This window comes from Tursiops truncatus, chromosome 21 (assembly GCF_011762595.2).
Source record: "Tursiops truncatus isolate mTurTru1 chromosome 21, mTurTru1.mat.Y, whole genome shotgun sequence".
NCBI classification, from domain to species: domain Eukaryota; kingdom Metazoa; phylum Chordata; class Mammalia; order Artiodactyla; family Delphinidae; genus Tursiops; species Tursiops truncatus.
In genome coordinates, this window is record NC_047054.1 from 23,845,742 (window position 1) to 23,863,426 (window position 17,685).

Here is a 17,685-nt window from a genome sequence, read left to right on the forward strand (position 1 = left end):
CATGTTAATTCTGCTAACTGAGGTTTTTATTACTTTTTAGCTCAGACTGTTACACTCTCCTAACAGACATCCTTGTTCCTCAGGACTCCCTGATTTTCAGATTTATCATCTGAAAGCACATCCCTGGGTCATGGTGTTCCTTTCCTGCGGGCTAAAGGCCAGACCCCTTAGGCTAACATCCAAGACCATCCAAAGATTTTGATATTGAATGTGACAGTGGTTTTTCTAAAAGCAAATCTGGAAAGATTTTGTACCCATTTTCAATCCTCCAAGAAGAGTTGTGGTAGCAGGGAACCATTCAGAGTCAGAATGCTCTCTGCAGATCTTGGGCAAATAGAAATTTACCTCTTACTGAGCACTGAGATGGAGGGTAAATTAAGACTTCAAAGTATTACCTTTTATTTTCATTTTCTTCCTTTCATTTAATTCTGCCATTTGTTTATCAGTATTCACATTTTTTCTCTTCACTGAGCTAACATGTTTCTTAAACTCTGATCCTATTTGTTTTCTATATGCATGGTGCATTTAAATTAGGTCAGCCCCTCTCACCTATCTAATTTAATGGTTAAATGATGATAGATTTTTTTTCCCCCTCAGGAAATTGTTATGAGGAAATAACTGTCTTTAGTAAACCTCTTGGCAAAGTAATGAATCCTTCTGTAATAGTGAGGTAGGAGATAGATGGGCTCCAGGCTGAGCAGCTGCAGCCAGTCTCCTGCTGACACTTTGAGACAAGATGGCAGGAGGAGCATTGGGCCCTGAGACCACAATTTCCTCATTCTGTGGTCAAGGGGATTTCTCAGCCTGACACATGTGCAGAGAAAGTCCTCAGTCATCCCCTAAGGAATTCGGGACGACATAACTCTAGGGGAGGGGCCAAAGGAAGGAGGAGATGCCAGCCCATGATATGTCCTGCCAACCTCCCAGAAACCTTTGCACTGGAATCTGTCTAGGCTGAGAGATGCGTGTGATGCCCCAAGAAGGACCCTGAGTCAGGACAGATATGGGCAAAAGCAAGATGATTGACCAGAGACAACCTGGAAGACTGCCCCCATGCAAATGATCTAAGCCACCCCTATTGGGTGCAGCTCACTCTGGGAGTTTGCCCATGTGCTCTTCCACACCAGCCTTTTGGGCTGTTTGAGTCCATGCAGCCATGTTCTGAATCTTTTAGACTCCTGTTCCCGGGGGATACACCCCAGTGTAAGAAAAATAATCTCTTATATAGTCATAGGACAATGACTATATAATCAAAATATCCTCCCCAAGGAATCCCTGGCAACTGCAACATTTTTCTCTGCGCAAGGAACTAAGTTCAACCAGAGACGTCTGATTCAGGGTCGATGGGGATCTAGGGGACACTCGGAACCCCTTCCAAATTAAAGCCTCCTGGTAAATGTTTCCAGGACACCGGATTCCATTCCTAGGTGAGCCTCTTCGTCCTTGGTTGCAGGTTGCTCAACATGGGAGGATCCCCTTCTAAGCCAGAAGAAACACCTCTGGGATGTGTCCTTAAGAACTGGAAACTTTTAAAATTAGACGGGCTAAGAAAAAAAAAGCTTAAGTTTTACTATAAGACTGCCTGGCCTTTATATGTTGGGGGATGGAGAAACATGGCCCCAAAATGGGTCTCTAAATTATAAAACCATCTTGCAACTGCATCTTTATTGCCGTAGGTTGGGAAAATGGACTGAGTTTCCCTATGTCCAGGCCTTCATGTCCCTTTACCAGAATCCTGCTCTATGCGGCTCTGGTAATCAGAGGCCTGGAGAATCAGAGAATTCTCTTGACATTCTAGACGGTCCTCATTTAACTCCCCCAAACTCTCAGGAGAGAAGCCGAGCCTCTCCGACTCCTACAAGTACCCCTGCTTCTCGGGATCCCCCTGGCCAATCCCAAACCTCGCCTTCCTATGCATACCCTCTATATACACTGGTACCCCAGGATGAAAAAGCTAGTCCCACAGGGGTAACCCGTAGTGGGACTTCCTATCACCGAGGATCAGGGAGAATATGCCCTCTTGGGCAAGTGGCAAATGGCGAAGGCACAATCAGAGTACACGTGCCCTTCTTCCTAACCGATTTAGCCCAGTGCAAACAAAGCCTGGACCAATTTTCTAAAGACCCTAGTAGATTTATTGAAGGATTTCAGGCCCTAACCCTGGCCTTTGATTTAACCTGGAAGGATGTCCAAATAGTACTATCTACCTGCTGTACCCATGAGGAGAAAGAAGCAAAGGATTTGGACAGCAGCCCAGGGGCATGCTGACCAGCTCTCCAGGGACCAACCCAACATTTATGATATGGGTGGGGATGCAGTCCCAAATCAGGATCCCCCTTGGGATTATAAGTCCCTGGCGGGAACGAGGGCCAGGAACCACGTGGTTCAATGCCTGTTAGAAGGAATGAGAAAATGCATTAGAAAACCAGTCAACTATGATAAGGTCATGGAAGTGAACCAAGAGAAAGAAGAAAACCCAGCCTTCTTTCAGGGACGGCTTGTGGAGGGTTTTAGAAAATTTACTAACATAGACCCCTCCATTCCCGAGGGTCAGTCCCTGCTAGGACAACATTTTATCACACAGTCTGCCCCTGATATTAGGTGAAAACTCCAAAACTCCACAAACCCTTATGCCCAAACTCCTAGAGGTAGCCTTTGGGGTATTTAATAATCGAGATCAAACTGAGGAGGAGGAAAGAACTTGGCGTGAGTTGAGGCAGGCCAAGGCTCAAGCAAGGTAAACTGATAGCCCTTGCTGTCAGACACACCGCTGAAGCTGAAATTACCTTGCAGCTTCAGGGCAACCCAAAGGGGCCAAGAAGAAGGTTCAACCATCAGTCTGGAGGTAAGACCAACAAGGGGGACTGCTTCAAATGCAAGTCAACCGGCCCCTGGGCCCGTGAATGCCAGAGGAGCCCCCCAGGCCATGCCCAGTCTGCAAGCAGACTGGTCATTGGAGATGGGACTGCCTTTGGTCCCGACAGGGAAGAGGGTCCCCCACTCCTGAGATGGCCGTGCTGGGCAACTGAGGTGGCCCTGGGATTCTAGCAGCTCTCCCCCATGAGATGTCTGTCTCCATCAAGGAGCCCTGGGTCGTTCTTGATGTGGCAGGTAAGAAGATCAATTTTTAAATTGATGTCAGAGCCACATACTCTGGCCTGATTCTCACGCTGGACCCCTTTCCTCTAAAAGCTGCACAGTGAATGGTGTCGACGGAAAGCCTCGCACCCATTACTTCACTAGGGCTCTCACTTGGCAATTTGAACAGTGTTTGATCTCACATGTCTTTTTGGTTTTCCCTAAGTGTCCTATGCCACTACTGGAGAGAGACCTTCTGGGCTCCCTTGGGGCCATATGACGGTTAGGAGGCCCCAAGCAGCCCCTTATCTTGACCCTGACTAAGGCAGATCAACAAGAAGAGCAAGGGCCTGTTCCCAGCCATATTCTCCAACCAGTGAACCAGTTTGGGACAAAGGAGTCCCCGGGAGGGCCAGAAACACCCAACCTGTAAAAATAAGCTTTAAGCCAGAAGCCACTTACCCTAACAAGAGACAGTACCCCATAAGATTGGAAGCAAAAAAAGGGTTACAAGTCCTCATAGATAACTTCTTAAAACATGGCCTCTTGGTACCCTGCCAGTCTCCATGTAACACCCCTATTCTGCCAGTTGTTAAGCCAAATGGAGAACATAGGATAGTGCATGACCTCAGAGCAGTAAATGATGCTGTGGTTCGTGTACAACCCCTTATGGCCAATCCTTGTAACGTATTAGTCCAGGTCCCTGAGGATGCTAAATGGTTTACTGTGCTCAACCTCAAGGATGCCTTCTTTTGCATCCTAGTTCATCCCTCATCACAATATCTGTTTGCCTTCTAGTGGACTAACTCCCACTTGGGCCAGATGCAACACACCTGGACAGTACTGCCTCAGGGGCTTCGGGACAGCCCACACTTGTTCGCCAGGCCCTAGGAAAGGAACTAAGGGAGATGACACCTAAAAGAAGGGGCTATTCTACAGTATGTAGATGGTGATATATTAACATGTAGTCCCTCCGTGGAGGCCTCAGATCAGAACACCACTGAAATTCTTCATTTCCCTGGGACCCGGGGTTACAAGGTCCCCAGAAAAAGGCACAAATCTCAAAGCAAGAAGTTAAATACCTGGGATACATTATAAACCTTGGAAGTAGACAACTATCTCCAGACAGAAAACGAGCTATATTAGGCCTAAGTGCTCCAAAGACAAAAAAAAAATCTCTGTACCTTTTTAGGCATGGCAGGATTTTACAGAATCTGGATCCCAGGATTTGGGCTAATGGCTAAGCCCCTGTGTGAAGCTACTAAAGGCCCAGATACAGAACCATTACTTTGGACTGGGGAACAGGAAAAAACTTTTAATAGTATCAAACAGGCCCTCACGAAAGCTCCTGCTCTGGGTCTTCCCAGTTGAAAAAAGCCATTCATCTTGAATGTGGCTGAAAAGCAGGGTTCAGCCCTGGGGGTCCTAATAACAGAAGTTGGAGAAGTTCCTCAGCTTATAGGCCATTTTTTCAACAACTAGAAGTTGGCCTGGCTGCCTTCGGGTAGTAGCTGCCTCTGCTCTATAGGAAGAAGCTAACAAGCTTACCTTTGGACAGCCACTGGAAGTCCAGACCTCCCATCAAGTACAAGGGATCCTGGAGATCAAAGGCCACCACTGGCTAACTGGAGGCCGCTTTACTAAGTACCAGGCTTTGTTCCTCGACTCCCCAGAGGTAACCCTCAAAACTTGCTGCACCCTCAACCCAGCTCCACGGATGCCTGCTGACAGCCCAGAGCTAATATATTCCTGCCTCGAAACCCTTGACCAGGTCTATGCCTCTAGGCCTAATCTAACAGATCAAGCCATAGAAAACCCGAGGAAGAATGGTTTACTGACAGCAGTAGCTTTATTAAGGACGGGGTCAGGAGGGCAGGGTATGCTATCATGAGCGCTCACAGTGTCACAGAAGTGAAACCTTTGCCACCCAACACTTCAGCACAGAAGGCTGGACTGATAGCTCTAACCCGAGCCTTAACCCTAGGGGAAGGAAAAATTGTAAATATATACACAGACTCAAAATATGCCTTCCCTGTTCTGCATGCCCACATAGCTATCTGGAAAAAAAAAGAGAGGATTTTTAAATACAAGAAATTCCCCTAAAAACTGAGGCTGAGATTTTACATCTCATAGAAGTGGTTCAAAACCCAAAACAGGTAGCACTCATTCACTGCTGCGGGCACCAAAAGGGAACTTCTCAAATTACCCAAGGGAACAACAGGGCAGATCGGGAAGCCAAGAAAGCAGCCCTGATACCCACAACAGAAATGGCATTGATCCCATCCCTTGCCCCTTCTAACATTGTACCCAGATATTCAACTTCCGAAGAGACCTGGTCACGAGACCAAGGGGGAACTAAGGGAATAGATGGCTGGTGGCACATAGATCAAAAATTGCTCGTACCTCTGTCTGACCAATGGAAAATTATTAAAGGGCCACATGATTCCTCCATGTGAGGGAGAGAGAATGAGAGAGAAAGCCACTCCATGTCTGCAGTGGTTTTCCAGATTTTTACAGGAAAGGGCTCCCATGGACAATCAGAAGGGTTACTGGAGCCTGCGCCCTCTGTACCACCCATAATCTGGAGGCAGCCTCAAGCCGCACCCCTCCCCCTCTTGTTAGCCCAGCCCAGTGACGTGGAACTTACCCAGGAGAGGACTGCAAATGGGTTTCAGTCAGGTGCCCTCTTTCCAAGGCTTCAAATACTTATTAGTATTTAAAGACACTTTCACCGGATGGGCAGAGGCCTTCCCCAGTAGGACAGAAAAGGCAACCAAAGTGGCTAGAACACTTCTATCAATAAAAGAAATCACTCCTAGGTTCAGGTTACCCCGCCACCTCCAAAGTGACAGTGGATCCTCATTCAAAGCCAGGGTTACCCAACAGCTCTCACAGGCCTTAGGAATCAGATACCACCTGCATTCATCCTGGAGACCTCCATCCTCAGGGAAGGCAGAGCAGGCCAGTCATACCCTAAAGAAAACCGTGGGCAAACTCTGTCAGGAAACTCTGCCTGCTGCCAATAGCTCTCCTAAGGGTCAGGGCAGCCCCTAAAACAGCTATTAAGTTGAGTCCCTTTGAAAGGACACATGGAAGGCCACTCCTCACCCTGGACATGCTAACTGACCCAGAAACCAAGCCCATCTTAAATACATTATAAACCTGGGCCAGGTCCAAATGGCCATAAAAGAACATGGAAACAGAACCCAGCCCTCCCAGATAACAGCCCCAGTCACTCCATTGTAAATCTGGGGACTGGGTGCTTTTAAAGACCTGAAAGAATGAGTCCCCCGGCGCCCAGCTACTCCCAAAGTGGAAGGGTCCTTAACAAGTCCTGCTGAGCACCCCTACAGCAGTTAAGCTCCAGGGAGTCACGAGTTGGGTCCGTCTGTCCAGGATTAAACCTGCCTCCACTTATATGTTACAGGAACCGGAAGACGTATATCCCAGCTATCCCTGTGAACCTACCCAAAACCCTCAAATACCCCTTCTAGGAGGTGATCCCTGAGCCAATGACAACCGCATTGATAAGTAAACTCTCGCTTTGACATTGATTCCTTTGGGACTCTCCGGGTGACAGAAACAAGATAAGTGATGGTAGGCTGGGACTCCATAATTGCTAGTGGGCTTTCGTTTACTATATGATTTCTTTTGATGTTTCTTTGCTACTTGCTATCTGGTTACTTCCGAAATTAAAACGCTGATTGATGCCATTATGAAGTTATCAATCACCCTAACTTTTCTCTCCCTCTTTTGGGGATCCACATCAGGGGAATGGGAATCCAAAGCAGTAGTAAATCTCTCAAGAATTATAGCTCAGGGATAAAATCTACCCCAGTGCTGGATCTGTCATCTCCATCCTCAGAGTGATGCCTATGGGTTAAAAACAAGCTAATCTTTACACCTAGCAGTGACGACCTTACCTTACTGAGAGTCCTTCTAACCTTACTCTTAAAGTTCGTATTCTGTCCCTAGCGCAGCTTCCATGCTTAGACCTTAACCCCTCGCGTCAATATATCTGATGAGAACCACACACTTATTTTAAATTGCAATAAGACTAGCTTGTCTTGCTGCCACTGCCCCTATGCAACCAGCATGAAAACCTGCAGTGGAGAACCTTCAGAATCTGATCAAAGCTTCTGTTACTCCACAATTTAATTGTTCTCACCTGCCCTGACAAATATACAGGTGGAAATCTCACCCATTGGTGCCCTCACCACAAATACAATCAAAGACTAAAAAACAAGGACAAAGCCCAGATGGGATATGTACTTACTGGGCAGGAAAAACACCAATTGTCTGGAGCGTAATGTAGGCCCCCCCCAACCCAAGGCCTACGGAAGGGTCCCCACCCCTCATGCCCCCTCATATAATGGTGGACCTCCCTCCCCAAGCTGTAACGGGATCCCCTCTTGGGCAGGCTCTCTAGAGAATTGGTTTAATTCTACAACAGTGCGTCAGGCATGTGCCCCTTCTGGATATCTGTTCCTTTGTGGTCTAGACATAAACCCATTGCCTCATCAGAACAACCCCAATCCCTCTTTCCCTTTCCCGGGATTAGCTGTAGCCTTTCCTTGTATGGACAGTGCTCTGTTTACGGGACAGTGTATGTTAGGCCAACTGAGTAATCAAAGGAACCTAGGTATTATCTTCCATAATATCACCCACCCCTGGGGCAAAAGGGCAATTGGCCTCATTTTGGCAGGGACTGGAGCTGCTATTGGGTTGGCGTCCCCTTGGGAAGGCTTTGCTTACCATGAAGCAGTGCTCCGCAGACTTTTGGATAACCTTGTCAGCTCTGAGTAAGTCCACAGGGAATGCACTTTCCAAACTTTCGTTGTCTGTTAGTTCCTCAGCTGATGTAGTGATGGATAACAGACTGGTTTTGGACTTTGTTCTGGCTGAACAGAGAGGGGTATTTGCAGTTATTAGTAAGACATGATGTACCCACATCAACACCACTGAGCTAGTAGAAGAGGACATCAAGAAAATACATGACCATGCCAGATGGCTTCATTCCTTCGGACAGGGATACCCAAGCACTGACTCTATCTGGACTGCAGTCAGAGGAGTGTTACCAAGTGTAACCTTGTTCTTACCCCTGTTTGGGCCTCTAGTTGCAATAGTCCTTTTACTGATCTTTGGCCCCTGCCTTTTTAAACTGCTTGTTAAGTTTGTTTCTTCCAGCTTGCAGCAATTCCATGTCAAGATGATGGTGATGCAGGGATTCCAGCCACTCCCTGAAAGAGATCCTGCTGGGATAACAGCAGAAGCCTTTCTGGGGTCCCTTGACAAGGCAGGGTGAGAGTTCCACGGCACCAGTTAGGTAGGGTCCATGAGCCCAATGGCAACCTGAAGAAGCTACAGAAGGACCATCCCCCTTCATCTTCCCAGTAAAGATTCCTTGGGGTCCACACCTCTCAGACGGGATTTGAGGTAGGCGATAGATGGGCCCCAGGCTGAGCAGCTGCAGCCAGTCTTCTGCTGTCACTTTGAGATAAGATGCCAGGAGGAGCATTGGGCCCTGAGACCACAGTTTCCTCATTCTTGTGGTCAAGGGGATTTCTCAGCCCATCACATGTGTAGAGAAGGTCCTCAGTTGTCCCCTAAGGAATTCCAGATAACACAACTCTAGGGGAGGGGCCAAAGGAGGGAAGAGACACCAGCCCCATAATATGTCCTGCCAACCTCCCAGAAACCTTCGAGCTGACCAGGAAGGAACCTGAGTCAGGCCAAATATGGGCACAAGCAAGATGATTGGCTAGGGAAAACCTGGAAGACTGCCCCATATACGCGATCTAAGCCACCCCTATTGGGTGCAGCTAACTGTGCGAGTTTGCCCATGTGCTCTTCTGCATATACTTTGCTTCTCATAAATGCTGTATCTGCTTCACAATCTTGGTCTCTTTGCTGAATTCTTTCTTCAAAGAAGACAAGGAGCGAAGTCCTTTTACCAGCCATTTCACTGCTGTAATCAATAGGAATTTTTACTGCTTTGATTTTTCTGCTCTATAAGTTCAGATTTTTGTATTTTCTGCTTTTTTTAATGTAAAAAGTGATCCATATTGTTTGTATCAATTTGAACAATACAGATGCATGTAAATTGAAGAGTACGTAGATTTTTTTTCCAGTCCCATTCCTCAGTTGTTATTACTGTTGGTATTTTTGCATTTAGCGTTTTAGGTGTCTGTTCTTTGTACTGAGCAAATATGTGTTCCCAGTTGTTGTTGTTATTGTTGTTAGTTTGCTATAGTATGTCAGTCTTTTCTGCAATTTTCTCCTGTTATATAAAGTATTGCTGCTATCTTTCTATATATTACGTTTAATGTTTAGGATGTTATACAGTATTCACATTTTGGTGCACAATTTTTCCTTCTTTGAAAAATGTTTTTTAACTGAGATTCTTATACATTAAAAAGATAATTTGCATTTTTTTTCACTCTATGGAGATATCTACTATGAATTTTTGACATGGAAGTCCATTTGGTCACTCTCAAAAATTGCTTTGAGTAGATTATTCAGTAAGACTCGTAGAGTAAAATTACTGTCTCATTTTTCCCCTCTAAGTTTTCAGTGGCTTTTACCATAGTCCTTCTTAAAGGTTTTATATACATTTAATTTTTAAATATTTACTTCACATTTTGTAGTATGAATGTATATGATCATGAACATTTAGATTATTTTTCACTATTATAGTTTTGTTGTGAATATTTGTGTATATGTATCTTTTAGCAGATGTGTGTGTTTGTAAAATAGATTCCTAAAATTGTATCACAGGTTATGCACATTAAAAATTAAATAAAATAACTTCTCCTAAATCTAAATAGTATATTCTTTTTATATTGGTTAGGTCAGCATAAATGAATGTATTAGCATAAATGAATGTATTTACATAAATGAATATGTTGAGGAATTAAATAAATGTTCTATGGAAATCATTATTTATACTTTTAATAAGTAAACGCAAATTTCTAAAACAGGCTTTATAACAGATGTTATTTTCTGTTATGGTCATATAGTGTCAAGTTACTAGTAAATACTTCCTTGAACTATAAAAATGATCTTTTACTATTGCATGAAAGTTCTTGCTTTTTTAGTAAACAGATTTAGAAATTCAATTTTACGATCATAAGAGGGCATAAGAATAATATAAATTTTATTCCTTCTCCTATGTAAACATTACATTTCTTATATAAATGAAGACTAATTGTTAATCTAGTGCTTTACAATTCCAAAGGACAGTAATTGCGTTCCCATTAGTTTACACGTTTTTAGCAAGACTTCTGCTTCAATAAATAAACTTGTCTCTGGTTTTAATTTGAACAAAAAAGTGAAGTCAGAGGTGTTTGGGTTTAATATAATTTATTTCCACGTTTGAGTGTCTAAAATGTTTCAGGTATTTGTTAAATATGTCATTGTTTTTTATATGCTTTCTCCTTTTAGTTTTTTACTGAAAGGAAAATTAAAGTTTAAAAACTAAATTAAAATGAAATTATATTAAAATTTTAAAAAGAAAGGGAAAATTAAATTAGGTAAAACTCAAACTGGTCTGAAGCCTATATGTATATGTTTGTCCTTTTGCTCTTCTTTTTCTTTAGTTCTGCTTGGGAATTTGAAGGTCCAGCTATCATCTACTGTCCTTCTAGAAGAATGACAGAACGAGTTACAGCTGAACTTAAGAAACTGAAGTTAGCCTGTGGAACATACCATGCAGGACTGAGTATTAAGTTAAGGAGACAAGTTCATCATAGGTTCATGAGAGATGAAATTCAGGTGTGAAGATTGATCATCATTACTGTCTGTTCCCCATAGTGGAAACAGATATTTCTCTAATATTTATTTACAAGATCTTTATTGAATACCTTCTTCTTCTCCTTTTCTTTCCAGGAGGGACAATCAACTTTTTTTTTTTAATTTTTTTTTTTAGTTAAAAATGTTTTAATTTTTTTTAATTTAAATTTTATTTTATATTAGAGTATAGTTGATTTACAGTGTTGTTAATTTCATACTATATATAAAATAGATAACTAATAAGAACCTACTGTGTAGCACAGGGAACTCTATTCAATACTCTGTAATGACCTATATGGGAATAGAATCTAAAAAAGAGTGGATATACATATATGTATAACTGACTCACTTCGCTGTACAGCAGAAACTAACACAAAATTGTAAGTCAACTATACTCCAATAAAAAAATTAATTAAAAAATTTCTTTAAAGTTGGAATTGAATTTCATAATTTAAGTCTAATCGTGAAAAATATTCATTTTTCGTTTAAAAAAATCGAAAAACAAAATGGTATATAAAAACATTTCAGGTGTACAGCCAAGTGATTTATTCATACATATACATTTGAATACCTTCTTTCTGATGAGCATAAAGCAGTCACTCTGATAGAATCAGTATATAATGTGGGAGATAGATATGTAAGAAAACTATTGCAGGCTAGTATAAATGGCAGCCTGTACATAGAATAGTGTTTAGGTGCACAGGGGAGGGAATGCTGGCTGTTAAGTTAGGTCGTGTAATGGGGTTGGTTCACCCAGGAAGAAGCAATCCGAATAGAATCTGAACAAGTGAATAACAGTTTGTCAAGTATGCAAGGCCAGGAGGTGATGAGGGAAAAGGAATAGGTTATAGAATTCCAGGAAGAAGGACTGGCATGTGCAAAGGCACTGTGATATGAGAGAGCGTACTGGGTTCAGGAAATGGTGAGTAGTTTGCAATGGTTGGAGAAGAAGGGAGTATGGAGTAGGAAGGGCACAAAGTATAGGTAAGAAGGCAGGGAGGAATGGTGGAGACTCGTAGGAAAAGAGTTGAATGGGTTGTTTGGCCAGGTTGTAGAGGCTCTTAAAACTTGCAAAGAGGCAAGCTGGGATTGGTGTGAAGTTTCTCTAGTTTTTCCAGACTACTTTAGCCGTAGAATTCTTTATTTAAATGAAATTTTATCTAATAGGTAAAACAGATTAAAGTAGAATCATTCTTGTTGAAGTTGATGTGACGGATGAAGGGGTCCAAGAGCTTCCCTATCTCCAAGTCAGTCCCTGGGGGTATTTTAGAATCCTCAAAGTTCTGCAGAACAGAATTTGGAAACCACTGTGACAGACTACTCTATATTTTTGAGCAAGATAATAGTATTATAGAAACATGAGACTGGGAGCACCAAGTAGGACTGATCTGAAGGAGAAAAACTGAAGAAAGGAAGGGTATTGATGAAATTATTGTAAAGTGTTACGGCTGAGATTCATAAAATGACTGGAATCCTGTTTCAGTGGGTGTCATACAGATTATTTGGGAAGATTTAAATTCAAGCCATGTGAGCAGGTTTAAATCAACACCATCAACATCATTTCCACACCCTGTCGCTATAAGCCTGGACTAGTCATCTCAAATTGAAAAGAACTTAACTTCTGCTTTGCATTTTCTGTCAAATAGGTCATCAGTTTCCTCTGTATCTAGATCTCTGTCTATGCAGTTCACTGTGCATTGTCATGATGCAATGCATACCTGCCTGAAGGCATCTGTTCTCTTTCTTCCTCTTCTTTCCAAAGTTAGGAACAGCTATCACAACTGCCTGGAGTAGAGATTTTATCCAAATTCTTAAATGCTTACATGTTTATTCTGTTATCTCTGGAGCTTGAAAAGTATCAGATAAAATTTATTAGCTGCTGCTTATTGAATCTTAACAATCGAGAGCCAATAATTGACCAGTTGTTTCTTCTATCTTGGTGTATTACTAATTATTCATTTAGATAGAAACATCCCAAAGATATGAGGGAGACAAGATTTTTTTTCTTTCCTATTATTCATAACCAAATCTAACCACATTTGGATGTAGATTTGCATTTTGAGTTTGTGACCATTCATTCTTTTAATCCTGACTTTTAGTTTTATGTCCTTTTGTATTTTATTTGCCTTTTCAAGATGGCCTGAATTCCTTTCCTGTCTGGAATGAGGTTATGAATAAATTATTGGATAAAATATCTTCATTTACACCTGAGCGTCTATGAGGATATTTTGAAAATCATGTCTGCAGAATAGGTTGATCTCATCTAAAAGCAGTATCATATGATGAAAATTAGATCTTAAAAGTTCTCATCATACAAATACACATATACACACAGACACAGATACATACACACACAGTAATCATGTGAGGTGATGGAGGTGTTAAGTAACTTTACTGAGGTAATCATGTCGCAGTATATACGTACATCAAATCATCATGTTATATATTTTAAACTTACATAGTGTTATATTTCAGTTATATCTCAATAAAGCTGGAAAAAATTGAATAAGAAATAACATTTTAAAAAAGAAAAGTTGGAATTATTATATTGCTTATTTACTCTTAAATACAGCAAAACTGTCTAGTTTTATTCACTCAGAGCTTTTTTTTTAATATTATTTCCATCCCTAGATTTATTTTTCTTTCATCTTTCTCATACTTCCCTTTATTTGTCCTCCCTCCCTCCCTTCCTCTTTTTTCTACTCTTGGTGCATCTTAACACATTTTTAAAAATGGCACTTTAATATTTATCAGTTATACACACACATAGTTTAACAAACCAAATCGTTCTCCAGTGCTTACAATGAAAAGCGTCAGCCCCTCATTCTTTCCCTGCTTCTTTTTCCTACTCTCATCTCTTTTAGCTTAGTCTTTTGGTGTTTGCCACTGTATCTTACAATAATTTGCTTATACTGCTGCTACTTAGTTTATTTATTTATTTGCTTATGAGATTTAGGCATTATCTCTGTTTCCCTGCTATGAAAGATGAAGGTGTAGCTCTTTCACATCCCTTCCTGCCCTTCTCACCCCATCCAGAAGTTTCTACCCCCTTCACTTCCAATATTAATACCATAATTTTGGTTAGATCAGTATATATATTCAAATATTATATATTTATGTATTCTCTATAAATGCTTTTTATCTGTAAGACATGTAGTATATTTACAGTTACTTGTACATATTTTGTATTCTTATTATTAATACTTTAAAAAAAATTTGTGTAGTTTTTTTTGGTGCTTACCACTAATTTTTCCCTAAGATTTCCCCTAGTCATGTAAATCCGATCTTGGTATACTCATTCATATTAGATATTCTGCCAATTTTATCCTTTTAAATATGCAGAGATAAATTCATGATTCATTCTGCCATCTTTAATGAGAAGCTTCCTTCTACCTTAGAATAATGCTAGAAAATATTAAGATACTATGCAGTCTTGAAACTTCATAATATTATCCCAAAGGCTCATTGAATATAATAAATAGTTTAAGAGCCTCTTTTCTGTCTTGTACTCATGTGCATTCAGAGAAACCACTTTATTTGCTTCTTTTAATAGAGAGGGAACAAATCCTATTTTATGGTCACCATTCCTTAACCTGTAAATTGGGCAGATAATCTTTTAATCTATAAGCAATTGGTTGAAATTATATTAAATTCAGTTTCGTGCCATGACTTTAGTTAATTAGTTAATGAACTAATTATTCTTACCAAAAGGTAAACATGTAAGGTTTTAGTTCTGCTAAATGATTGTCAAACTATGTTGTTATTTTATTCTCAGTGTGTAATAGCTACCATAGCTTTTGGAATGGGCATTAATAAAGCTGACATTCGCCAAGTCATTCATTACGGTGCTCCTAAGGAAATGGAATCATATTACCAGGAGATCGGTAGAGCTGGCCGTGATGGACTTCAAAGTTCTTGTCATGTACTTTGGGCTCCAGGAGACTTTAACACAAATAGGTAAAAACATTTATTGCTTTCACCCTTGCAGATTTCTTTCTTTCCACATAAGCTTCGAAAGTATTTGAGACAACATTCAAAATTTAAAGTAATATGTATAAGTGCCTTTAAAACCAAAAGAAAACAGAAGACGTCTAAGAAGAACTTTGTGGTGTGTTGCTACCCAGAGGAGATGACCTAATTTCTTCTATACCTCATTTAGTGTGAAGAGTTAACTAAAACAGCACTATACTGGGAATGTAACGTAGATCTTATGGAACACTTTTTTTCTTCTTTTTTTCGCGGTACGTGGGCCTCTCACTGCTGTGGCCACTCCCGTTGCGGAGCACAGGCTCCGGACGCACAGGCTCGGCGGCCATGGCTCACGGGCCCAGCTGCTCCGCGGCATGTGGGATCTTCCCGGACCGGGGCACGAACCCGTGTCCCCTGCATCGGCAGGCGGACTCTCAACCACTGCGCCACCAGGGAAGCCCTATGGAACACTTTTTAATATTGTTCATCGATGAGCTGTTTTTCTCCTCAGGTTCTCTCAAGTTTTGATATGTCTTCAGCCATAGTTACTTTAGATACCATTTATTTTGTTTTTATTTTTTTCTTCTCATGCTGCCATGGTGCTTATTCTAAATGACTTCTACCAATCCCAGTTTGTCTCTAATTACCATTTTTATTTCCTTTGTTAGTTCTAGGAGAGCATGCCAGCTCTCCTTGGCAGTGTGTGAATGATCATGTTGCCCTGTACTGACTGACTGCCATGGAAAAAAATATTGTACTTAGTTTCTAGATACAGGAAAACCATTCCACTTAAGTACTAAACAGGTATCTTGTTGGCACTTATGTTCTGTGAGATTGATATTGAAAGGAAAACTTCATCTTGCAAAGTTTTAGGGGCAGGTTTACCAACTTCTTTCTTCATCCATAAGAAAAAAAAATTGAAGAAAAAAAAACCTATACGTGGTAACTGATGGGCCTGCCGAGATGAGGTGTTTTCAGAATGCACCTCCATATAGCTACATAAGTTGAGCTCTTGGATGGACCTATTAGCCCATCTTATTAAAATGATGAAAGTGGCTATCTAATACAGTTTTTGTTTTTATTTATTACTCAACAATTTTTTTTGGAGTACTCACTATGTTCCAAGCATTATGCTTTGTGCCGGGGATCCAATGGTAAATAAAAGCAGATATAGTACCTGTTTTTATAGAGTTTACTGTATAATGGGAATAGCAGGTCTTAGTCACAGAATCATACAACCGCGGATACATAGTGTTCATTTTACTGCTCTTTTGTGTTTGAAAATTTGAATAACCAAACGATTTTTTGAAAAGGATCATGCAAATTTGTATAAAATTAAAACTGTGTTAAGTGCTATGAAGGAAATGCATTGAGTAGTGAGTATATTATGGGTGTGTGTTTACCAAGTTATAAAGGTCAGATAAGGCTTCCTTGAGGAAGTAATGGGTTAACTTGAGATATGAAAGAAGAATAGGGATTAATTAGGTAAGAATGTTTGCTATAAATTTTAAGCTTCTTTTAAGAGTAGTCACTAACTTTTGTTTCTTAACATACAGTCAATAAACCATCTTCTTAAGCAGAACAATTATTATTTTCCTTTTGACACTGGTGTCTATGTGAAGCTTTTTATAAACTAATTTTAAATAATTGGGATAGAACACAGCTCTGCATGCCACAATTAAATTTGGGATTGCATCAAACATAAGTTGATTCCTACCAGTTCTGATTTTATTTGTGCATTGTGTTAAAGATGCTGAAGACTTAACAGCCCAAGTTTTATATTGTGGCTTGGCAGGTTCATCAATAGATACAGTTCCTGTGTATCTGAGTCTCAAAAGATATTTTAAATGGTTATCTCATTAAGATTTAACAGGGAGTAACAGTGATTAGTAATCAAATAGTGGTGCCAGGAAATCCACTCTTGAATCTTTAGTACAGACACGTTGTTCTTTGCATCCATATTAAAGGAAATAAAACTATAGGGCTAATCAGCATTAAAAAAAATTTCAGCAAGGATCGAGGCCCAGATCTCTGCCATCCTTGTGACAAACCTCTTCTATTAGAAAAAACAAAGTTTTAGAATAAATGGAATAGCTGGTTTTCAAATGAAAAGATCACTGTAATTCACAAAATTTTTAGTCTGTCTTATGCTAGAATCCTGTGACTGAGAGAAGAAACTTGTCCAATCATCAGCGTAAATATGCAATTTTATATTTTTTATTGGCAAAGTCTCAATGTCTGCACCTGCCATTATTTAAAACAGTCAAACCCAATAGTTACTGTAATCTTTGTTTAAAGGGAATAATTTGCAAATTAATCTCAGTTTAACAAATCTTCCACTGGCTCCACCTGATTTCTATTTATGGTATTGTTTTTAGAATATTTCTTCTTTTTCAACTTGTTTTTATTCTGTGGAATATTATACTGTAACGATTTTGATGGTCCTAAAAGAAGAATAAATATTCATTTGATTTGTTGTTAGAGACTTGTTACTTTATTTTCTTCAATTTGTTACTGAAACTGATGAGATTAGTTAAATGTAGATCGTGGGAAACAAACATAAGGGAAGCTCTAGCTCTCAGAGTGTGGGCATTGTTTCCTTTGTTCTTTCTATCTGAGGAGAAAGAGGTGAGCTAAACAAACAAAACAGCAAAAAAGGGAACTAATATTTAGCCCATGAGCTAGGAATAATGAGGTTAGATGGTTGACCTAGGAACTAGAGTCAATCGTTGGAAGAGACTTTTTAGGGAAATTACATGGAAAGGCATGGTGGTTGGTGGTGTCAAATGATAAGAATGTTTTTGAATAAGAGATCATTTGTGTGTCCAGACTTTCCAGAGCTCACTT

General features: G+C 40.5%; 1 protein-coding gene across 8 annotated transcripts in view; it reads left to right on the forward strand.

The window, feature by feature from the left end:
• WRN (WRN RecQ like helicase) overlaps positions 1-17,685 on the forward strand; it is a 148,380-nt gene that overhangs the window by 82,934 nt on the left and 47,761 nt on the right. For all 8 annotated transcript variants that reach the window (XM_019921475.3, XM_033848716.2, XM_073798581.1 and 5 more), the window contains 2 exons: positions 10,677-10,851; positions 14,645-14,826. In XM_019921475.3, coding sequence (XP_019777034.1) covers positions 10,677-10,851; positions 14,645-14,826 — 357 coding nt within the window. The remainder of the gene's footprint in view (positions 1-10,676; positions 10,852-14,644; positions 14,827-17,685) is intronic.